At 44.5% G+C, this 26,179-nt stretch overlaps 1 protein-coding gene across 1 annotated transcript in view; it reads left to right on the forward strand.

Annotated features, from left to right (window-relative positions):
* The window catches only part of LOC134102451 (gamma-aminobutyric acid receptor subunit gamma-3), an 85,864-nt gene that overhangs the window by 6,484 nt on the left and 53,201 nt on the right, over positions 1-26,179 (forward strand). The window contains exon 3 of the mRNA XM_062556549.1: positions 16,817-16,884. Within this exon, the coding sequence (XP_062412533.1) occupies positions 16,817-16,884 (68 nt within the window). The remainder of the gene's footprint in view (positions 1-16,816; positions 16,885-26,179) is intronic.

Consider the following 26,179-nt stretch of genomic DNA (forward strand, 5'->3'; position numbering starts at 1 on the left):
GCCGCTCTCCATCCATACGGACACAATGTTTATTTAATGAGGGATGCTGCATTATAGCATAGCTCTCTGTTTGCCTGTGATTTTCTCTTTTTCTCTGTCTCTCTCTCAGTCTCTCTCTCTCTTTCTGTCTCCACCTCTTATTTATTCTGTCTGTATTTCACTATCGCACTGTCTGTGGTATCGGTCTCTTTCGGTCTCACAGTCTCTCTCTCTCGCTCGCTCCTTCTCTCTCTCTCTCTCTCCCCCTCTCTCTCTCTCTATCTCTCTCTGTGAATGTGCGGTTGTATTGTAAAAGCCATATTGACATGCTTTAAACAATGATTCACAGGTACTGTGTGACGATATGACTACAGTATATGTTCTATAATGACTTTGGATGTGTAAAAATGGACAAAACGGCTCTGTCTCAGAGGTGCTAATTGCATATTACCAGTATTATTGTCTCCGGCCCGTGAGAGCGGATAGGTATGAAATTGATAATTAGCCGAGATTGATGGAAAGGCTACAGGTTAGTATTGGCATGGGGAAGCAGTGCTGTGGCTATGAGGGATGGTTCCTTTCAATTTAATTCCTTTTTTAATATCTCTAATTGCTTGTTATTTTACATTTACATTTGAGCTCATCTAAGTGTGAAATGCTATACCCTTCCAATAGGCTCAAGTAGGCTTTACTTTCAAATTAACTGTTTAAGTGCTTGGTAACATGATTTCAATGTGTGCTGATTCAATTTATTAAATGAGAAATCGCTGTCAATAGACTTCATGATTTTAACACATTTGAATAAGTTTGACCAATAAAAACAAGTTTTGGGATAAGGATTTCATATAGGGTCTGTGAACTTTTGTGTTCATCCATTATTTTCTTTTGGAAGTGAAATGTAAAATGAAAAAAATGGGAGTGGGACTTTTTGAAGCTATAGTTTTTCTTTATTGCATTTTGCTTTTCACATTATCCATTAATTAGGTCAACATTGTCTTTATAATCCCTGGAATATGTCCTTTACCAAGTGACTATAGAACTAAAAGTCATATGCCACTTTTCTATATCCAGTTTCATTATCAAAATAGAATAATGAATTACTGTAATACAAAAGTACACAGACCCTATAGAGTGAAGGTTTGTTCATGGATACTTTTCCTGCTGTATTGTTATTGGTTCTGAGAATTATATTCTATATTCCCCCATCCTGTCTGTAACAGTGATAAAAAGGTGTTCACCTTCACCATACTGTATTTTTATTCATTCATCTTATTCATGAATCGGTAGGTTGGGTCAGGTTGGTTATTTTGTTGGGAGGATTCACAAGGAGCATGAGGCACCTTTTGATCAAGACTCAAGAGATGGTCACTACATGAAAGGATGCTGGAGGATGAGAGGGTGGATGAGAAACAGGGCAAGAGACCTGCCCTGGGTGCAGGGGTACTGTAGACTCCACTCGCATGCCTCGGGGTATCTGCAGGGGCCCTGTCAGTGTCCTAGCACTGGCCTGGTACATCTTACCTACCTCCTCATAGTGCGCGCGCGCGTGCACACACACACACACACACACACACACACACACACACTCACACACACACACACACACAGAGAGAGAGAGAGAGAGAGAGAGAGACACACACAGCATAACCACTCACCCACCCATCCACACACACACACACACACACACACATGCACACATACATCACACACACACACACACACACACACACACACACACACACACACACGCACACATACATCACACACACACACACACACACACACACACACACACACACACACACACACACACACACACACACACACACACACACACACACACACACACACACACACACGCACACAGCACATCCACCCAGACCATCAGGCTCTGCAATACCTTTTTCATATTTCAGTACCCTTGGCATTTAATCCAGTAATGAGACAGGGAGAACTGAGATGACACTGAGGTGGTGACCTCATTAGACCTCTCTCTGTGGCCACCCAAACAGGACTTTGTTCACTTGACTGACCCCATAATGCAACAGGAGAGCGTCTGCAGGCAGGCCGTGATGTGATGTGCTGACTGATGCACCAGAACCCGTAGCGCACAGAGAACGACACACCAGCACCTGCCCGCAAGGCATTGTGGGCAAGCAGTGCTGAACCACAGGGGCTGATTGGCTTATTATGGGGAGAAGCTGGGTGGAAATATGTTTGTATTATATAGGGGCAGTGGGAGTTGCTGGCCTATATATTCTGACCCGTGCCACATTCCCCGCACATCTCCCTGTTAAGGGTGAACTATGATGCGTCTCCTCTGGCACTCGTCTGAATACACCTCATTTCACATCTATCAGGTGGTTAGTATTCCCCCCTCTCACATCTCACGGGAAATTGCCGTATATTAGTGTGCGAGCAGTTGGCCGACGCCAAATATAAATCGATATTAAATACGCGTTCCCTGCCAGTTGCGAGGCCAAACCCCATGGTCCAGCGATATGTCTTATTAGTGTCGCATCTCCATTTAGGACTTTTAGAATCCTTGGCCGTGGCAGTGATGAAGTAATGTGTGCTGACAAGGACACTGTTAATTTTGCTGGAGAGCCAGGAGATGAATAAAGGCCTGGGGCCAGAGTCTTTGTTTTTCTTCACACCCATCACTGTCAGTGAATGTCAGGCAAACTGACTGAGGTGTCGTTCTGTGCATTACTTCCTCGTTCATCAGACGAGTGGGGACACGTCTATGCAGTGCTCAAGAGCAGCCAGACTTAGACTTCTTAAAATCTTATTTGCATTTTACCTAAGACTTAGATAAGAGAAGGATTACATGCTATTCTCTTCTTTGTCAGTAGCCAAATCTGACACCGTTAGCCTAGCTTAGCATAATTCACTGGAAGTGAGTTACACCTGTTAGCCCGTAGTTAGCCTGTAGCTAAAAGGGAGCTATTGGTTAACTGGTGTAGCCCAGCTCCAGTGAATGAAGAGATGTAGAGGGTGATGGAGAGACAGAGTGAAATGGAGAGGGAGAAAAAAAGGAGACAGGGAGTGCGGGAAAGGGATAGAATAAGAGTAAGAGAGAGATAAAGTGAGAGTGAGAAGGAAGAATAGAGAGAGGGAGAGACAAACAGAGGGGAGAGGTAAGGAATGGAAAAAAGACAGAGGGCTGAGAGACAGTGTGAAAATGAAAGAGAGAAAAATAGAATCCTTGTGTGTGCGTGAGAGAGAGAATGAGTAAGTGAAAGAAAGAAAGAGAGAGAAAAGCAGAGAGAGAGTCTATATGAGTGAGAGAAAGAGAGAGAGAGAGAGGGCGAGAGAGAGAAACCTCCACTGGCCCCATCAGTGCTGTTTATCATGTGGCTGCCACCCTCCCTAACAGCTCGTATACATCTCGGCGGGGAACATCGATATGAGCCAACTCGATTATGATATAAATGTCTCCTCCGACAGGTCGTTACCTCGCGACGGATCGGCGGCAGCCCCCTCCCCCGGGGGCAGTTTACAAACCCCCGCCACATCCCTCCCGGGGACCCCCATATCAAACCACCCCACCCCACCCCACCTCCTCCAACGCCCCTCTGCCGACAGCCTTGGCTGAGGGAGGGGGCCGGGCACATCAAATGAGCATGTCATGATTAAGATCTGTGGCTTACACCATCCTCCTGGTCTCCTGCCCCCTCTTCTCCACACACACACACACACACACACACACACACACGCACGCACACACACACCACCACCCTTGCCGAGACACCCATCATTCTGTAGCTCACAGAGGAGAGGGCGGACAGATGGTTGGCAATATGTTTTCGACAGAGACGTTTCATTTAAGTCTCACACTCCTGCTCTGCATCCTCTCAGCACGCCACCACCACCACCACCACCTCCTCCTCCTCCTCCTCCTCCTTCACCTCCTCCTCTTCCTCCTTCTCTTCCTTCTCCCCCTTCTACTTCAGCGTAATCAAGCCCTCCATGCTCTGAGCCCAGCCAATCCTGCCGAGCAGCCGCCTGTGTTGTCATATCAGCTGATGAAAGCGCCGTGTTGCAATTGAAACGATCTGTGATCATGTAAAAAAAGCCGCAAGTGGCACGAGCATCACAGATTAAGTCTGGGAGGTGTTCCATTCTGGAGAGGGCGGGAGAGCGAGATGTCAGCTCTCTGTGATGAGTTACCAGCACTGTGTGGAGAGACATCGGTCCCGTAACTCAACAGATGAATTACACATGACAGTGGTCACATTACTGGCCTGAATTCATGCTTCTCGACTCGTAGTCAAGTGAATCTTCTCTTGTTTATCGATCTGTACACCACTTTAAATATCTGGATTATTGGAAGTGAGTTAGCATGAATAAATCACTAGCAGATGAATGGAGAATGAGAGCCATAATCTTCATGCATTTTGTATGAGACATATGTTCAGCTGGTTAAGATTTAGATACACACTGAAGGATCAGAACGAGACAAGCATTTGCGCCGCATCAGGAGCTCTTCGACCTGATGGGATGCGCCATCGATGTTCGATTATGAATGGAAAGCCTATTATTCATGAGCACTTGTGTTCGTAACAAATGCATCGGGCTGGAGGGAGGGAGAGAGAGAGAGACGCCATATCTGATCGCTCACGCTCTGTGTGCCACCAAAAGTGCTGACAGAATCTGGGGAGAGCAGAGCAGCAGAACCAGTGGTGCAGAGATTGGATTGAAAAGCCTCTTTTTGTCGATTAGAAATCTCACACTGACAAAAAGATGGATTTTTTCGGGGAAGAGAATTTTTTTTTTTATCATTTTGTAGAAACCAACACATCATCCACAGCATGGCAAATTTAGCAATAGTTGAATTCGAAGTTCGAATCTTTATTTGTGGTGTTTTATTTCTTCCAGGAAGGAGTCCTTGGTGCTAAAACGAATGAAGATTGTCTCTTATTTGGGGATATTTTACTGCTGCTGTTGTTGTTGTTGTTGTTGTTGTTGTTGTGGTTGAGCGCTGTGGCCTGCAGTTTGAGGTGAATGTGCTTTGTGTTCATTTGTGTGCTTGCTTGGTGACATTGCCGTGCTTCCATTTGTTTGCTCGCAATAATATGCCGGGATGAGTCGTGAAAGCCTTGAGAAAGTCTCAGCGAGTGCCCATTGTCGAGTGTCCACACTACACAGCACTTATTAGGACTCTTTAAAAAAGATTTTTCACAGGTTTCGCATAGACAGCAAGGACAGTGTTAGAAAAGCTGCAGTTATCTACAGTGAGCTTAGAGGCTCAATATGCCAAAACACTGTGGTTGATGAAGAGTATAAGTCTGTGTCTCTCCAAAAACATATGTAACACTGCACATTATGTCGAGCAGTGTTTAAGTGCCCTTGCAAATACCCTCTTCATGATTACCCACAATAAAGCTTGTGTTTGTGTAATGCTTAGTAAAGCTTTAAAAGGCAAACAAAGCGTTTAAATCTTGTCCCAGAGCATATTAGCGGCCATGCCCCAATACCTCCCTCCACAGCGCACAGTGAGTATGACGGGAAACGGGAACTCGTTTGCCCGTGTGGAAAAAAAAAAGGCCTCAATAATTCAGTGAGAAAGGAAAGGGATGAAATGGCTGAGATGTTGGGAGGTGCCCATGGGCTCCCTGCCTCTGGGACAGGCCCTGGTGCTCTTCCTCCTCCTCCTCCATCTCCTCCTCTTCCTCCTGACGATGTGCGTACACGCACTTGAGAGGAGAAATGGGCAGGTGCATGGACATAGTCGGAGTGTGGGGAGCGCTGCTTTCTAATGAAAGCCTAATCGCCCAGAGTGCAAATCTTCAAAGGACTGTAATTAACATGCAGTGCCACCAACACCCCCCACCCCCCAACACACACACACACACACACACACACACACACACACACACACACACACACGCATACACACTCACACACTCTGACTCCACCCCAACTTAGCCCCACTGTATCTCTCTCCCACCCAGAACTTTATCTGCGAGCCTCAGCTAAGATATTAAACATGCATGGCTATTTAATTCTGGGCCATCCCCGCAGCTGCACTCTGCACTACAGAGTTTCAGCTTTGGGATCGGTTTGTCCTCAAGAAAACGGAATTAAACTTCACGGGGTGTACCTGGTTAAGAGTCTAATCTGCGGCATAGCCAGAGTTATCTGATACGGCGCCCGGAACAGCGGACCCCCTCACCGTCTGGCCCAGTGCCGGCCCGTAGTCATCCGTTATCAAAGGCAAAGTGGAAGCGGTCTGTCTTCAGGGCTTCTTTGATATTTAAGTTCTTTATCTGTGATAAAGGGGGCTAAGGCAGATGACTGTGCAGCATGGAGGCGCTCGGCGGGTACTCGTTTCCCGCTACTGATCGGCCGCAAATCGCCCCAGCAGCGGCGGCGGTGGCGTCAGCAGCAGCAGCGCTGGTAGCGGCGGCGGTGGCGACAGCATCAGAGGCGCATGACGAAAGCGGCGCGGCGTGGGCCCCGGCCGAGAATCTATTAAAGCGTAATCTTCGGGACGGAGGGAGATGGAAAAAGGGGCTGCCCGTCGTGTCTTTGGCTAAACCCTGCTAAGTGCGGCTTTGATAAGGGCTGGTGGGATGAGAGCGCCTGGTCCCAGCATCAGAGACCCCCTTCCAGTACCCCCCGCCTACCCCACCTGCCCCCACCCCCCTACAAAGCCTCCCGCCCCCACCACAGGGCCCCTCACAGCTTCTTCCTGCCTGCTTGCCTGCCTGCCTTCCTGCCTGCCTGCTTGGCTGCCTTACCTGAGTTACAGTTCCCCATCATCCTTCTCTGCCAAACTCCGCCACAGCCCCTTAATAGACCTCTTTGTCATCGTCGTCACGTGACCCTGGGGGGAGAAACCAATATGCTACTCGAGGAGGAGTTGCACGAGGGTGTAGAAGGAGCTGCTTGTGTTATTTATACTGAAGAGCCTGATGAAAGGCTCCTCTTCTGTCCTTCATGTTTGTTAGCGCTTGGAATAAATCTCAAAAGAAAGCCGCGTTGCGAGCCCTTTCAAACGCTCCGCCAGCAAAAGAATGGTTTTGATAGTAAGTACACAATCCATGTCCAGCAACCGCTTTTAAACTTTCTCTAGTTCAGTGGCGGAGAAAATATGAGCTATTTCTCCGGAGTTTGTTGACCCTCCCAGCAGTGACACACTTTCCAGTTGTTTCTTCAACATTTCATTTTCTGTTTTTTTTTCCTCAAAGAGCTTCATCATTAGCATCATTGATTAGAATCCCTCAGAGTTTAATGGATCTTCACAGGCTGTTATTAGAGTTTGTTCAGAGCTATTTGATGGCAGCACTGATGTGATTCATGTGCATTGTCTTCAGCCTCATCTTCAGCTGATTAAACACAAAGTTTAAAAGAGAAAGTTGGAAGTTGTTCAAGTCGCTTAATATTCAGTGTCTGTTTGAAAATACCCACAAAATAAACACTGCTTTTCTGGTCCCATGTTCCCTGAACTTACTATTCAGTAATACTCATGTTCAATTTCTGTGCACATGAATTGATGATGAATTAATACATAAATAACTCATCATCTTAAGCACTAAGTACGGTTGGCACATCATCATGAATCATGATTAATTAAAGGAGTCATAGAACGCATTTTTTGACCATTACAAATTGATCTTTGAGCCTAAATAATGTCATATGTAAATTTGTGGGGCTGAAAACGCCCCAGGAGCACTGCTAGATCGCCTAATACAAGGTCATAAATAAGCCTTGCAATGAAACAGTTTGTTTTTCCCGCCCACTCAGCAAGTTCATGAATATTCAAATGAGATGCGCGCTGATTGGTCTATTGGCCGATATGTCCTGAAAGTTGATTGGCTCAATCCACCGGTCTGAAGCTAGAACAAAGTGAAACTACGTTTACTGCTGGTAAATAAAGCCAAAGTCTTTGATAAAGCTATCAACAATGGATTTAAATAAGGAATACAGCCGTACATGTATAAACCGAGTCAGAAGAAGGTTCTGACGAAGATGAAGTGCAGCAGATTCCCCAACAGAATGAATGTGTTAGATTGGTAAGTTTTATCAGTACATTTCTTAGTATAGTAACTCTCCAAAGTTAGCTGTAATAACGCTAGCATTACAACGTCTCTGCCATAGACCACATATCTAGATACTAGCATCGTAAGAGCAGTTTAACAAGAATTATTAATCGAAGTTATGCAAATGAGAGGGGCCGAGGGGTGTATCTAAAGGGGGATGGGCGCCTATTACGTGTTATCTGAGCTCTGTTCAGATTGGAGCATTTCAACATGGCTGTTTCTATTTCCCAATTTGCATACGAAAGCAGGCGGGGGACGCGGTAAAGTCTTTGGTGTTGTCCTTTGGACACTGCTCGCAGCCTAAATTCAACAGTAACAAGGTGAATGTGGTTTTGAATTCTAGGACTCCTTTAAGCATGATCATGATGACTTTTTGGCAGACAAAATTTTGGACATCACCGTCATGGAGAAAAAAGAAAAGTAATTACACATGAATTCATGTTAACTAAATGTCATGAATTATCATGAGTTAATTCATTAACTCATGCATTAATTATACATGAAAATCTCATTAATAAACATGAATTAATAGTATGTCATTAATGACATCAGGTATGGACAACAAATTCATTTTGAGCATTAGGTACAGTGGGTAAATCATTATGAATAATGATCAATTACACATGATCATGGTGATTTCTAGGTTTTTGAAATGTGCTCCAAGGGGTAAGTAAACTATACATTAACTCATCATGAACTGATTAAGACCATATTCAGAGAATATCGAAGAATCCACTTCTTTCGTCAGTGATAAAGAAGGGTCCATTTACCACTTTAGGTGAGGGGCCACAAACATGATGAACTCATGAGTAATTCATCATTAATTAATGTAAATTGACCATTTTTGCATGACTTCAAACTTCATGCATTTGAAGCACCACCTGTCCATCACTTTATCTGAGGGGCCACAGACATGATTAACTAATGAAAAGATAATGCTTAGCTAATGAGGACATGCCTATATTTGAACGATGTGGATTCTTCGATATTCTCTGAAAATGGTCTTAATTAGTTCATGATGAGTTAATGTATAGTTTACTTACCCCTTGGAGCACATTTCAAAAACCTAGAAATCACCATGATCATGTGTAATTGATCATTATTCATAATGATTTACCCACTGTACCTTTTTGTTGTCCATACCTGATGTCATTAATGACATACTATTAATTCATGTTTATTAATGAGATTTCCATGTATAATTAATGCATGAGTTAATGAATTAACTCATGATAATTCATGATATTTAGTTAACATGAATTCATGTGTAATTACTTTTCTTTTCTCTCCATGACGGTGATGTCCAAAATTTTGTCTGACAAAAAGTCATCATGATCATGCTTAATTAATCATGATTCATGATGATGTGCCAACCGTACTTAATGCTTAAGATGATGAGTTATTTATGTATTAATTCATTAATGACAATCAGTGAATTCATGTTAAGTCATAATGATTCATGATATATTAATGGATTAACTAATGCGTAATACATGCATTAATTCATGCATTAGTTCATGAGAATTCATGTACCCTTATTATAAAGTGTTACCAAATTCATATTTATACATAGATGTGTGAAATCTATATAGTTTACAACCAAATGTCTTAATTCTACATGACACAGCAATGTCTGCAATTGCTTCATGTTGCATATAATGTATTTTGATGATAGAATATGCTCAAGTATGCGTTAGTACATGTCACTAACTACACCAAATGCTAACCATAAGCACATTGATAGAGGCACAGTGTACACATTTGTTTTTCATAGTACAGTTCACACATAAGTACATACAAAGGATGCTTAGATGAATTGGGAGTTTTCAGCTGCAGGAGATCCAGGCTGATCTCTCCTATATTGACCAGCCTTTCCAACGCGTGGCTCTCCTTTCCAAACGCTACTGTACAGTACATAGTTCATGAGATGTCTGACAGAGCCATTTGGTAATGAACAATCATCGGAATGAAGGGAAGATGCAACGGTCTCCCTGCCACAGTGGTGTAATGCCCATCACACAGATTGTCCCCATTCTTGCTAATGCAAAGTGCCTTGGCGCACAACCCCAGCGGTTTGCAGACACCACTGCCCCCCCCCCCAACTTAATTGGCTGCGACGCAGGGCCCCTAAAGACCAGTAATGCACAATGATGGGGTGCACTTTGCCATGTGAGCGGGAGAATGGCTTATTACGGCGCCGGCGGAGGCAGCGGCTGTGGCAGCGGCGTGTCAAAGCACGGGGCCTAATAGATTTAAAAAACGGCTCTTTAGACGGCTGCCCGTCAGCTGAGCATGAAATCCCGTCCATGAATTGTTGATGGCGAGCGGCGTTGGCGCGGGCGGTGCAGTGCGGTGCGGTGCGGTGCGGCGATGCGAGAGTGGCGACGCCCGGGCGAGACCCCTGCGGGAGCCCGGCGGGGCCCAGAGGGAGTACAGATGGCTGGGCACAGGATCCTGCCGACCCCAGATAAGGCTGCCCACTGCAGGAGCAGGAGGGGGGGGGGACGCGGGAGAGAACAGGAGAGCTCCCGGGGCCAAGTCTCCGCTCCCCCGAAGTTATCTCCGCTCTTGTTCCCCGCTCGCCTGCTCTCCTCATCTCATCTGCCTTCCCCTCACCTGACCTGCGCTTTTGTCTCGTCGCTTCACTTCACTTCACTTCACATTTCTCCTTCACTCTCTCTTGTCTTATGTGTACTTTCCCCCCTTCCTCCTTCTCCTGTCTCATTTCAACTCCTGTCATCTTCTCAATCCTTTTCTCTTTAGCTTCTATTATCTTGTCCTTCCTTTCTTTTCTTTCCTCTTGTTCCGTCTTCTCCTCCTCCCTTCTCTCCTCTATTCACCACTCTGTTTTACTCCCCCTCGCTCCTCTCCGCCATTCACCACTCTGTTTCCCCTCTACTCTCCTCAATTCACCACTGTTTTACTCCCCCTTTCTTCTCCCCCATTCACCACTTTTTTACCCTGCTCTCTCTCCTCTCATCCATTGACCACTCCTTTACCCCCCTCTACTCTCCTCCATTCACAGCTCTTTTACCTGTCCTCTCCTCTCCTCTTCTCTCCTCTCCTCGCCTCTTCTCTCATCCATCCACCGCTCTTTTACCTCTCCTCTCCTCTCCTCTCCTCTCCTGTCCTTTCCTCTCCTCTCCTCTCCTCTCCTCTCCTCTCCGCTCCTCTCCTCTCCTCTCCTCTCCTCTCCTCTCCTCTCCTCTCCTCTCCTCTCCCATCTCTCTCAGTGCACCCAACGGCTGTGATGAATGTGTCTCTGTCAGAAGTGAGAGGTGTCTGACCACAGCAGCCCAGCCCCACTGGCGAGCCAACCAGACGGCCAGACACAACAGACACAACAGACCGTCATCCAGGCCTGAGCAGCTGTCACGGGAGCAGGCCAGGCGGCCCAGATTATCAAATGGGATTAGGATGGGAGAAATGACATTACACTGGATCATGCTCTCTTTCTCTCTCTCTCTCTCTCTCTCTCTCTCTCTCTCTCTCTCTCTCTCTCTCTCTCTCTCTCTCTCTCTCTCTTCTGCTTTTGTCACTCAGCCTTCCTCTATCTCTCTCTCTCTCTCTCTCTCTCTCTATCTGTCTCTATCTCTCTCTCTCTCTCTCTCTCTATCTGTCTCTCTCTCTCTCTGTCCTACCCTATACCTCTCCCCACCACTACCACCGTAATGACCCAGACCTGTGCAGCCAGGCAGAGCAGAGCGGGGGGAATGCAGGTACCATAATCATTAGGCCATAACTGCAGTGTTTACCCTTCACCGGACCAAGCACACTGGACTTTGCTGTCAGGTCCAAGGAGAGTGAAGAGGCAAATAAAGAGAGAGAGAGAGAGAGAGAGAGAGAGAGAGAGAGAGAGAGAGAGAGAGGGAGAGAGAAAGAGAGAGAGAGAGAGAAGGAGGTGTGAAAATGGTGAAAGCATTTTCAGAGGCAGAGGTGTTATGGCAACTCTCCTTGAAACCAGGGAAAGATATAAACAACTTAGGCGGGGTCGTAGAGGAAGAAAGACATACGCCTCCAGACAAAAAGCTGCTCCTTCTTTTGTCGAGCCTACTTACAGACATTTTGTAAAGTAATATACTTTAGAGATATCCTTCATGGTTTAGCTAAAGAATTTGATTCAGTTCCTACTTATCCTCCAACATAGTACAAGCCCGTTTTTTTTCCCAGTAGTTCAAAATGAGTTGCACTGCTGACTCAGCTCTTTTTTTACAGCATAGCTCTTTTTTATGAGGGTAGCCAGTTCCTTCTGGTCACTGACATTTTGCCGAATAACTCATTTTGTGTGCATGGACAAGCAACCTTTCAGGCAATGAGGTTGTCTGGATAATGGCATAATGTTCATTTTTTGGGGTGAACTATTGCTTCACGGGTGATAATGTGGGTTTTGGAAGAATTCAGTGTGAAGGATTTAAGACTTATGGCGTGGAAGGTTTAGCCACAGGTATAAAGACAGTATTATCATATATTATCACACTATGTCTGTTTCTCCCGTTATTATTTGCTATTATCGTCCTCTTTATTTATTATTAAGTGTTTCTGTTTCTACCCTGAATCCAAATCCCTCACCTTCTGCTAATCATAGGGACTCAATTTGCTATGTAATGTGTTTCTGTATTTTTGAAACAAACAGAGGCAAAAAATAAGCATAAATGATTAGAAACATATAGGTGTAATGATAATTTTAATATAAGTTTTCCTCATGCATTTCCTGAACATAAGTTTTCACTGATAGATGTTACATAGATATTAGCATAAACTCATAAACAAAGTATTTGAAAATTACAATATATTACTGCTTACCATGTCTGAATGTGATTATTACTGTTATTCATTGCCCTTTGTCAGGCAAGATGAAAGTATAATTGCAATGAAAAGCCAGACATAACAAAACAGTGCAATCTAAACAGATTTTTTTTTCTAATTAATTGTATGTTGTTTTCGTTCTGTTCATTAAAATATGAAGTAATTTGGTTTAGAAAATTGTTCATGTTACCATATTTACCAAAAATAGACTCCCTTCCATGATTTCAGATCTCTCAGACCATCTTGTCTGACCGACGCGGTCTGCTAACAGTGTCTGATGCTGGTTCACAGAAAATACTCTGCAGAGACACAGCAAGCCCTCTGAGGGCAGACATTGGACTGTGGAGACAGGCAACAAGTTAGATCTGAGGTCACTGAGGCTGAGGAAATCAGAGAATGGAGAGAGAGAGAGAGAGAGAGAGAGAGAGAGAGCGGGAGGGAGACAGAGAGATACAGAGAGAGAGAGAGAGAGAGAGAGACAGAGACAGAGGGATACAGAGAGAGAGGGACAGAGAGACAGATATATATATATATATATATATATATATATATAGAGGGAGAGAGAGAGAGAGAGAGAGAGAGAGAGAGAGAGAGAGACAGAGAAACAAACAAAGGCAACAAACTGGAGTGGCGCAAATGTGACTACTCTGACAGTGCACAAGTTCTATGGTCAAGCCAGTGTGTGGGTCAAAGTCAGAGCCCATCGATTGGCCCCCAGCCTCCACTGGACGTCTGGGCGAAAGTTTTCCACAGGGAGAGCAATTAAGCCATAATGACCAACCCAGTGTCAGACACAAAGGCCATAAGTCCATTTTTACAGTGCCCAGCTGCTATCTCTCCACACAAGGCTGCTCTTACCAGACCAGACGGAACTTTCTTTAGCAACACTCTGTGTTATCACAGTGCAGCAAATCTGTTGTTATAGTGTTAGTGCAATGTGTGTTAATTAATGCGTAGCACACTTTCTATTAGTATGTAAGAGCATACTTACATACAGTAGCTGTAATCCTGACCAAGTATCACCTGACCTTAGCTATGCAATCATAATACAATATGATTTTACTCTTTACTTCTACGCTGTGAAATATGAAGTCGTGCTGAAGTTCTTACTTTTTGGAGATACTTTTAAAAGTTGCTCTCTGCCAAATGCTTCACTTTCTATCTCCCATGCACTGTGCTGTCAGGTATTCTATTGATGTCCATCCAGTGCTTCTCTTCTCATCAGCGGTGGGTCTTTTTTAAGAAGCAGACATAGTTTGGGTCCTTTTAAAGATGTTGTCAGCGTGGCATTGGCTCTTTCTGGCAGAGAGCGGTTCTTGGAAAGGGCTCTATAGAAAAGGCAGCCGCTTTCATCTCTTAAAAAGTCTTCACCAAGGAACCCGAGGATGCACTCACCATGGCCTTGCACCATTGCACACAGGGGCCATTGTGTGCAGGGATTTGGGCGATTTAGATGTAGTCACTCACTCACACACAAACGTGCGTGCGCACACACACACAGGCACACACACACACACACACACACACACACACACACACACACACACACACACACACACACACACACAGACACACACACAGACACACACACACACACACAGACACACACATACACAGAGACACATACAAAGACACACACACACACACACACACACTAACTCACAATCACACAGATGCTGCAGAATCTTTGAAACCATTGCTACAGACACTCAAACACAACGCACACACACTATGCGAGAGAGAGAGAAAGAAAGAGACACTCACACACCGAGAGAGAGACAGAGAGAGAGATAGAGAGAGTCACACTATCAGTATCATTCTCACACACACTGTGCTGTCTCCTAAATCATCAGCACCTCTAACCATCTGTGGAGCAAGCCTGATCTCCAGCAGTGATGCCCCTCCGCCCCCTGCCTCACCCCCCCCCCCACCCCACCCCCCCCCCCCCCCCCCCCCCACGCCCCTCCTCCCATTCCACTTGCACAGCTCCAGTGCTCTATGTGCGAAAAGCCTAATAAAAGGTTGTCAGTGCAGTCTTTCACACATCTTCATCTCTCCCTTTGCCCAAAACGGCTACTTCCGTGCTTCTTTTCATCTCCGGCACCAGGGCGTGCTTTTCCACTGAGCCTGATGCCCATCACATAGAGAGAGCTGTTCCATGCAGATGGATGTGAGAGGGAGAGAACTATGAAATGACTATGAAATCTTGCAGATGCCTTCAAATTCTTGTTATTGACTTGCAACATTTCAAACTTATACACATACAGATGATGTCATTATATTGTAATTTGGTATTTCTACTATTATTGCGCTTCAAATACATTTCACATATTTTTCAGATATTGTATCATCCAGAATAGTGATTGGATAAGGTTCCTGCACATCCAATGCTCTATAAACACATTTGAGGAGGTACAACAATGTTTTTATTGACAGTGATGGACTGGTTGAGAAGAGGATTGACACCGGCCTCTGTGTTAACCGGTGATGTCCCCCATCACTTCCATAATATCAAGTTCACGTGTCTAATCTGAGTCAACCTCTATTAATTAGCCGAGAGTCACCGATGTCAGCGTTAATTGGCGTCTCCAGATGGTGGAGGACAGCTGTCTGACCATCGTAGAGCTAAATGAGCTCTGACAATATGACCAGGTGTGAGCGCGAACGCATCGGCCACAGCAGCACTTAGCATGCTCTAGGGGACGTTATCCATCACCTACGGACGCTGCAAAAGACATCCAAAGACATGAAAAAACACAGTTTTTTGAGTTCAGGAGAAATGCTGGCTTCATAGGCCGTGTCAGTGTTAGTACTATATCTGTCTTAGTACTAAATAGTCAAAACACAAAGATAGCCCTGGTTAGGGATGCTAGTGCTGTCTAGTCACCACTATGACTTGCAGGTTTGAAATTAGATTGTTGCTTGTCAAATCTTAAGGATTGTCCTGTATAAAACTGCTAGCCTGGAAATTCTGGTTTTATGTAGATATTCAACAGTGTTACAGTAATCTTAGCTTGCAAAGTCAAGTGTATTTAATCTAGCCAAAAAATCTGCACAGACATGTTCAAAATGCAAAATATGCTGATCTGTGGTGGTGGTGGTGTGTGTGTGGGTGTGTGTGTGGGGAATATGCCCCTCTCTGCAGTTTTTCCTGCTTAGACCAGCATGACCAATGGTCTCCCGGTATGTTAAAACGGCATATGCTAGTCAAGACGTGCAGCTCTTCCTGAGTAATCAAGTTCTGTCCAGTGAAACCCAACATACGAGGGGACATCCCATGAACACTGGCCTGAGCTTGTTGTTTTTGCAGCATACTGTTCTGTATGTGTTTTATACTCGTGATTAAGATGCAGCAAATAACTCACTGATGCTTATGATGGTGTTCATGCACTCTGCCTGAACCTTTTACCTCAATTTAAGCTTATGAATGCAGGGGGAACTCCCGGTGCAAACCCAAGTCTGAGGTGTGCCCAGATAACAATTAGAACAATTCCATTTTTAATTGTCTGTCCCCCTCCTGGAAAACATGCGTGGTCTTTCGCAAAGCCAATTACTGGCTTGGCTCATTTGCATTTTAAGTCGCACCTGAAACAACAGGCTTTTACCGGCCTCCTCGCTGTCCCTGTGTGAACGTGTCGAGCCTGGGGAGTTGAAGGGAGAATACTGAGGAAAGCCACACAAGCCGTGTGTGTGTGTGTGTGTGTGTGTGTGTGTGTGTGCGTGTGTGTGTGTGCATGTGTGTGTGCATGCGTGCGCGTGTGGCCTCTCGGTTAGCGATGCTTAACATTACTACGACTCTCCAGAGACGCTGGAATCGAACACGCTGGAAATGGATGATAAATAAGCCTCGTCGCTGATCCTGGCTATCTTTGACCTTCGATCCTGAAAAAGTGGGGGTCCTGGCTGGCTCGCCTCGCTGGAGATGCCGGGAGATGCCCCAGGGAGATTAACATGGTTTCTCTTTTGTTTCTCTCTGTTTGCAGTTAAACCTACGGTGATTGATGTTGACATCTATGTGAACAGCATCGGCCCCGTGTCCTCGATAAACATGGTAAGGGAAACTTCACTGATGTGTACAGTTGACTCATTCTATATAGCAACACGGCCAGGTGGTCTTATCTTTCCACGGCAGGCCTCAACCTCATCTTCTAAGAGTCCATTTCAAAACGACTTTTTGAGGAAACTGTTGAAAGTGATTGCATCTTTCATATTCTTGCTCATTGGCCTCAATTATAGTTAATCCAAAGAATGTCATGGCTGGTGACTCCATTGCAAAACGTCTTACAGTTAATCCAAAAAGTGTCATGGCTGGTTACTCCGTAGGAAAATACAGTATGTCAACATTGTGATGTAGTGGGAGGTTAGAAAATAATTGAAGAAAAAATAAAGAAAACGTCAGGTATCCGGTCTTCCTTCTCTGCTCTCCCAAACTGTCCCAACATAAAGAGAATGACTGCTGCATCTGTCTCATTAGAATTAAACAATGGAAATAATGACATATGTAGCATCATAACTGACACGTCCTTGAGTGATTAGCATTACTGAGTTGGTTTTCGGATGGCGTGCGAATCGTTACTTTTCTTTCCACTGAATCCTTCTGAATCGTTTTGACGATACTGGTGAATTCCCTAAACAGCCACAATCCACCTCCACTTAACCCTATAGAGACTTGCACATGATAATACAGTTGCCATATAGATATTCTACATTCTTGACCTTTATCCCACCCACACACATCACCTTTACATTAGCAGTTTCACCCCAATTTTGACACATTCAGAATCTCTCCCATTGCTCGTTCCCCGTCTGGCCGAGGGGGATGCTGGAGGCTTGCACTCTAGGGAGGGATGGAGGCGGGGGGTCAGCACTTACGGGCGGGGAGGGGAGGGGAAAGGCCTATGGTGGCGGCGGTCAGCTTTACACGCGCTTGCGAAGGAGATGGGGATTGAGTTATTGCCAAGCCAGTCTCTCTGTCAAGGCCCGCAGGCAGGAAGTCTAGTCTAGTCTCTAACTCTAGCCACCCTGGTGAGAGGTGTTTGCTGTGGTTAACCGAGGCATGGTTGGATGTCAGCGATGATAACTGGTGGAGCGTGTGAGGGCTACGCTGGAGGTCCCGCGGGGGCTGGAAAGAAGCAGAGTGTCAAAAGCAGCGCGGCAGGCCAATCGGTAGAATCAAAGGATTTCACCACCTACTGTATATTGAATCTCAAAGGCAGATCATCAAATGTGACACCATTGTTACCTACCTTAAAGATTCTGTGGGTCAAATTGCATATTAAAGTATGACTGCATTTCCATTACAATAGGATGAGATCATTATGCAAAAAGGAGGGATAGGACCTGGATGGGACTGGAGAGTGATTCTCACTGTAGGTATAAGAAGGCCAACATGGGCTCTCTCTCATCCTCAGTTTCACGTATGAAATCACTATAGCACTCTGGGGTTAAATCATTATAGTTCTGTCAGCGTTAGAGCACAGTGATTAAATGCATTATAAGTGCAATTAAGATCAACTGTATTTGGTGAAGGTTTAAATACTAATCTGTCAGAAAAGTTTGAATGATGACATGTTTGAAAGGGAAGGCTGTGGGAAAATGTGAAGGAATATGTTTAGTTATCCATGCGTAGCCCAAACAAGTCTTACATGAACCTCAGGAAGACAAGTTCAGAAAAAGAACTTCCTGATGATGAAAACACTTAAAATACTGTCGAGCAAATCAGGCGCTGGTGACTGATTTGCCACTTGATGGTGCTTGAAAGACATTTTCATGCCTCAAGTGAGGGTGTGTGTGTGTGTGTGTGTGTGTGTGTGTGTGTGTGTGTGTGTGTGTGTGTGTGTGTGTGTGCGTGTGTGTGTGTGCGTAATGCCTATGTGCATGTGTGCGCGCGCGTGTGTGTGTGTGTGTGTGTGTGTGTGTGTGTGTGTGTGTGTGTGTGTCGGCTATGTGTGTGTCCTCCTGGTATGTATGTGCATATTTGCATTTTCAGGAAGCTTACCAAAATAAAGTGGAGAGGCTGTCACACAGCTGACAGACATTGCGCACTACCCTACCGTAGTGGCAGACATTTCTCACAACGGTTATCAACCTAATGAATATGCCAGAATGTATAGCACAGATGAACAGAACATTCCTATGTGACAGCTCCTAAACCGAGTCTTTGGAAAGAGGTGGTTTGTCTTTTTGAGAGACTACATTTGAACACCTAATGTTGCCATTCGTCAACAGTGAGGAAAGGCAAAAGAAAAGTAAATATCCTGTATATTAGATATAATATCACAGACATCCAGACATTCGGTTATCTTATTCCAACAATCTTTTTCATTTCAGCTTATTGCATCATCTTTATGAGCTGTCAGGGAGGAAATGAGGAGCTAATAGATTATGAATGCTTATATAAATATGAATGATCTAGAAAAATGTGCTTCTCTCTCTCTCTGGTGTTCTTTGTGACAATTTAGCTCATCTAGCAAATTCTAGATATATGTGGATTCAAAGAGGCGTAATTACTCACACAAATGTCGGTGCAGTCACAGCAGACACAGTTTAAGGTCCATCTGGACTTGCAGGACATAATTTCCTTAGAATAAATGTGGAGTATATTTGCTTAAATTTTCCTCTGGTGAGACAAGAACAACAACTTGCCACTGAAATCACTTTCAATGTAACACATTGCTGTCTCGCGTTGTGTCAGTTCAATGATAGGTTTCTAATTCACTGTCTTGGGAGCAATTACAACAAAAGCGTTCCTGTTACTGTCAACCCCCCTTTGGCACATGAGTTCCACTGTTGTTCAGGATTTAGAAGCCAATTGAAAATCGCTTCCCCAATCATTTGGGCAGACTTGTGCAAAATAACAGAGTATGTGCTGCTAGTCCTTGTTTCAGTTTACCATTAGAGATTTTGAGCCGAAGCGTAGTTGCCGAGTGAGGAGCATGTTGGGCATGGCAGCTGCATTGTGCCGCGACTCTGAGGGAGCGTGCGGCACAGACAGGAGTTCTGTCATCAGCCCCGGCTGCAGAACATGTGCGTGTGCTTAGGTATCGCGACACACACACACACACACACACACACACACACACACACACACACACACACACACACACACACATGCCTCTTTTCTTTGTAGCGTGACAAGCTCATTTTCACAGGCACAATCCCGTCGGGGATTTATTTATCAGTTGTCACCGTTTTTATTGTTTTGGGTTTCACCATTTTAATGGAGTGTATAATTAAACAGCATTATGATGTCTCGCAGATGACAAACGGAGATGAATTCTTTGTGTCTGTTGAAACACGCAAATGTGAAATGCAACAATGACCTGTCGCTCTTTCCAAAGATAAAAGGGCACTCCGGAATGGACCCAGAACAGTTTAATTCTAGAATTTGCAGACTAATTGTAGAATTTGCTCCCTGTTGGCCTGAACTCGCCTCAACTCACCTGCCCTCAGAAACAAAGTCACACATCAAAATGTCAGCTCAGTCTGACTTTGTGATCCAACCAAGCCATATAAACCATACATGTAAATATCCTCTAAAGAGAATGTGCTTCAATTGTTTAATTCGCATTTGCCCATTTTCTGGGCCTCCTCTGCATATTCCATTAGGCGACAAGCAAATTATTCCCATTTTTCTTCTCTTTTTTTTGCTCCCTAATGGCATGTGCTGTAGCCGCACACATGAATTGGTAAGAGACAATTAATACGTCCCCATTTAAATACGATGGACACGGAATGCTACATGGTTAATTTGACGGCAATTAAATAATCAGGCGATCATTATTCGAGAGCACGCGGAGCGATTTTCGGTAGGTAAGCAAATAGACTTTTATAATCAGTATGCGTACAGTGTGCTAACTTGCTGTCAAACAGAAACCTCTCGGCTTACCTCGGCTCTATCGCTAGGCCCAGGAGCACCGCTCCCCAGCCCTATTATTAGGGAGGGTTGAGGGAAGTGCAGCTCTTGAATGGAATCTATAAAGAAGATTATAATAGATACTGTCTGCGTCGTTGAAGTGAAGCACTGTTCAGTGATTGAACTGATATACTATTGAAAACAAGCACCCTGCAAATGTGTAGGCGTGAGCGAGAGAGAGACGAGAGAGAGAGAGAGAGAGAGAGAGAGAGAGAGAGAGAGAGAGAGAGAGAGAGAGAGAGGGTGATCTTTGCTGATTTGGAGCCCCTGTGTGAGTGTGTGGCACAGCTAACATTGTGCGTTCCACTGATTGTGCATGTGTGTTGGCGGGGAAAGTCCTGCATGTATTTATCACCGTGTGTGTGTGTGTGTGTGTGAGTGTGAGTGTGCCTCCCTGTCTCTCTCTCTCTCTCTCTCTCTCTCTCTCTCTCTCTCTCTCTCTCTCTCTCTCTCTCTCTCTCTCTCTCTCTCTCTCTCTGTGTGGGTGTATCAGAAATAAAATGGCACAAAAAGAAAAGGTCAGTTTTCTCTTTGGAAAGGCAGGTTGCATTTTAGCACCCAATTCTCTGCCTGCTATTTAAAAGCATGGGGGGGATTATAGGTAACAATTATATGAGAGCACAGGGATTAGCACAAGCTGTAGGTCATCACCACAGCCACACAAAAACACAGATAATATTCCGTAATGACTGACAGGAGCTGTATGGGTGACAGTCACTCTCCCCCATTCTTTCTCAAACTGTTCCACCCAAAATAGTGAACATAAGGACAACATGGGTCTTAACATTTCTTCTTTAGTCGCCCATTTTAAGCACAAATTCCTCCATTGCGAGTCACCTCCATTTGTGTGCATCTCTGGTCAAAAGAGCCAACCCAATATGTGGTCACGGGCTCCTTGTTTTAGGTTTCATTTTTTTTTTACTTTTCATTTTTTTGCAAGCTGCCCCCTTTGGTGGTCTGAAACAGAATCAAACCTGCGCCAGTGTGTCAGTGGGAGGTCCGTCTCATGAGTATCTGCACGCTTGACAATATCCGTTCATTGTGTGAAATGAGGGACAGATATTTTCAGAAGGGAAGACAAGAGTTTGTCAAGTTCACAGACTGCCCATGGGTCGTTGATTCCAAACTTTTCAAGTATCCATACTGTACGTCATCTTCATGAGATGGGAACTCAGAAAGACTCTGAGATGAATATAAGACTATAGTGGCGTTCACCCTTGAAAAAACAAATGCATCCTGGTGCAGGCATAGGTTCAAAACACGACAAAATACATAACAAGCTCACAGAGACAAATACTAAGCCTGTGAATGCCCATGTGAGGTTTGAAACCTTGAAGTTGCAGATTGCTTATACAGCTTGAAGTTTCAGTGTGACACAGACACACTAAGGTCCTGTTAGGCAAGTCTCTCCACCGCGCGGCCATATTCTAACACTTTTTGGGCGCTTATCGTGCATCTATTTCGGCAGAGATGTTTGTGTGCAAGGCTTCACAACACCATCCTTGCTCCAGCGGCGAGATCACAACACATGATTGGCACGATTTATTCACATGTTGACTTTTTTTGCCATGGAAGGGCCGGGATATGTATAGACTGGCGTTGGCATGACAAACCAAATAGGTGTTGCAAACTATCTCCATGGAGAATGTTTTTTAACAGAATCTGTATAAAACCGATGAAGCAGATGTGGGTCCCTTGGTGTTATGCCGTAAATCATTTAAGTCTGAGCATGCACAACTCACATCTGACCTCGACTCGCATCGGGAAGCGACACCCTCCACTAGCCACACCCACTAACCCATTTCTATCTCGACTCACTCCAAAGATCCTTAAGGCGGAGCAAGATACTTTGTCGTAGTCCCTACTCACTTTGACCCTGTTGTGAACTTAATTTTCGCTTGAAGGGAGAAGGAAATTGACGTCAGATTTGTCTTAGACATCTTAGACATTATGAAGGCAATATACTGTACACTATATTGCCAAAAGTATTGGGTCACCTGCCTTGACCCCCATATGAACTTCAGTCCCATTCTATTCTTAATTTATAGGGTTTAATATGACGATGGTCCACCCTTTGCAGCTATAACATCTTCAACTCTTCTGGGAAGGCTTTCCACAAGTTGTGTTTTTATAGACATTTTTGACTATTCTTCCAGAGGCGCATTTATGAGGTTATACACTGATGTTGGACGAAGCCACTGGCTCTCAGTCTTCGCTCTAATTCTTCCCAAAGACATTCTATTGGGTTGTGGTCATACGGACCAAAAAACAACTGGCAGGGAGATTACACAAGCTGCACGAACATGTGAAAACGGTTGCACCTGTGTGCCAAGTCGGCATCCATGCAGACTCACTCCTGAAGGCGTAGTAGCCCCTCTCCCTAGGCACTTCACTCGACTCAAATTTTGTTTCGGATGATACTCAATGTGGCGGACCCGTGAACGCGCAAATGAAGTGGAAGTGTGTAGGGCGAGGGCCAAGGGGCACGCTTTGGAAAAGGCCCATGTCTATGGGCGCAAAATGGGGATCACTTCCTCTGCATAAAGGGGTGTGTCATGCCCATAGACTTCAACGGAACAATTGTTGCCTCTGTTCTGCATAAAGGGGGATTTTGACCCCCCCCCCCCCCCCCCCCCCCCCCCCCCCCCCCCCCCTTGCGATTCGGGTTCCAGGAAGTGGCTTCTCATGAAGTATCTTGCTTCGCCCTTAATGATTTTTGCTCACTCTCATGAAGTTCCCGCCTCCCGGTCTCAATCCCTACTGATCACCTGCACCTGCGACTCATTAGTGCCTTCCCTACTTAAACCCATATTTCCTTGTCTGGCCTCGTTTTTGGCAACTTCTGTCCTGCTCGATGCTAATAAAGCTCCCTGAAGACTTCACTGCCATTATCTGGATACTCTTCCTTGACTTAAGTTTGACCTTTTGTTCATTTTTGTGTTCTATGCTGGCAGAGCCTTGATCCTTAAAAAGGATTTTTTGGACTCTTGTTAGTTTGCTTCCTTCTGTAGATTTTGGAAATGTGCCTCAGTTAGCGATTCATCCTTCTGTTCTCATTTGCCTGCCTACCCTTGGAATAATTTTTCATTTTGTGTAAATAAACTATTTTCTCCGAAACAAATTTATGAGCCTGTGTCGGTGACATTCAACTGCATTCATACTGGAATCACAGTTTTAAAAAGTCCTGAGTCACCTTTCCAATATGCGAAATTGCACAGGGGTCTAGAACCTTGACTAACTGCTGAGTGGACATGGACAGTGTACTAGAAAGGTTGGGTATTTCTCATATGGTGTCCATCAAGCCTGTAAAGCATTTTAACTGACTCCAGTGAGTTTGAAAGAAATGGTAGAGTCAGCGTTGGGGAAGCCATCAGGGCTAACTAGAGGCTATACACACACCAGCTGACTCGGGAGCGAATGTAGCCCAGACATGACCCAAATCCACAGCTGAGACCAGCTCATCTATTTATGTTGCCCTTTCCTAAAAAGCAGCGTTGTCTTAAAAATAAATAAATAAAAAAGCACTGATGCTAGATGTTGATGGGAAGGAGCATTATATCGAGAGGAATTAGACTACCACAGAGGGAGTAGAAAACAGGAGCCCAGATGATAGTGAGATTATGTTCATCCATGTTTCTTAAGAGCAGCCCTGATGACTACAGAAGACAAAAAGCTAATTGTGCCGCTTAAAAGAAAGATGGTTTAGAACAGTCAGTAGGCCTATCTGTATTTGTGCTTGTTGAATCATTTAAATTTACTGCATAAGTCGTCTTAGTCAAAATTATCCCTGAATTACAAAGTTGATCTACACCCTGTCATTGCAGCAAATGGCCCATATTATGTTTTAGAAGACATCCTGAAAATGAAGTCTTTCGACAAGCGAAAAGGCGCAGTTAATCTCTCACTGAAAGCAGATAGAAATGCTATTTTGTTATTAGCTGCAGGATTACGGAGGACTTACAGTGGATGACAGCCATCATGTCCACAACTAAGTGCCAAAATGGAAATGATCGTTATTTGAGATACAGAGAAAGTCCACAATGTTGTTGTTTTTTTCATGTGAAATCAGTGTGACAAAAAAACGGGATGTTTGGCTCATTATTGTGTATATTTACATTTTAGTAATCAAGTTAGTAATCAATTCAAGTTGACTTCCATTTACTATTACCAATACTTTATGGTCTTAATGGGATATCTGAGGATAGATTAGAAACTATGCACACACTGGTCGTTCCTAAATTCCTTTTCAATATAGAGCAACTGTCTATGCCACACAGGACGGTTTAAGGTATGTCAGCTAACACTGACATTTAGAATTTGTACTGCACTGCAGACTGTTAGCCTAACCAGCCAGACCCACATCAAGATGTAGGGTCTGGGAACTCAGCATAGGCAGGGCTCAATCGGAGGGGTGGGATAAAAAGTTGTCTTTCAAATTTCCTCTCCACGCAAATATCGCGCTAAACAAATCATCTTCTTATTTTCAAGTAGCAGGATGCTTAATGGTCGCAACTTCTGATCGCATGTCAGTCATCTTTACGTAATGTAATTCTATACGTGATGTGATTAGGTGATTTCATGAGGTGATTTCTGCCAAAGCCCAACTCCCAAGCTCTACGGAGAGTTGCTAGACTGCCCCGGGTAGCCAATTAGATTTGCTGCCACTAGGGGCGTCTACAATGCTAGACTCCAGTTTTAAATGCTAGTGGTTGTTGTAACATACAACTACTGTACTTTAATATAATATAAGTAGCCCAGTAGGCATTTGGAGGCTCATTATCCACAGTTCTATTTCAACAAAATGACTCCAAAATGCCCTCTATCTATTACAAACAATGTACAGTAAATATTTCTGGTTGTCACAGCAGCTTCCGCGATAAACATAGCTAAAACTAACTATTAAAGTAGCCTATACCTAAAATCATCTTAACACTATGGTTTCACCCTCTTGCACTTTCGATTGGATGTTGATGTGCAGTGTCAGGTATTGATCCATGTATAGATTAAAATATATTGTGAACGTGAATGTACAACAAACATTTCAGCCATTTTATGTGATTCTGCATGGGCAGCTGTTTCACAGTGATATACAGTGACATGGGCTTCCTATCACCTCAGAAAAATAAATTGACACTTTAAGATAAGGCACAATGACCCACGTCAACACCCAGTATCAGTTTCCTGGAATAAGCCAGTGCTGTATCTGTTCCATCTTCAATTCAATCGATATGGCCTTGACGTTATGAGGAGGGGAGGGGTTGATGGGGGGGGGTGGGGGGGGTCACTGATGGACAGCACCCAACTGTGTTGTGCCCTGTGTTCTTCACAGCCAATTGTCAGCCAGTCACAAAGCTCAGCAGGCAGGTACCCGAGCTGATAAATGACACCTGTCATGAGAGCCTGTCAAGAGGAAACATGCCTCTCCCATGGG

Source organism: Sardina pilchardus, chromosome 15 (genome assembly GCF_963854185.1).
Source record: "Sardina pilchardus chromosome 15, fSarPil1.1, whole genome shotgun sequence".
In the NCBI taxonomy this organism is placed as follows: domain Eukaryota; kingdom Metazoa; phylum Chordata; class Actinopteri; order Clupeiformes; family Clupeidae; genus Sardina; species Sardina pilchardus.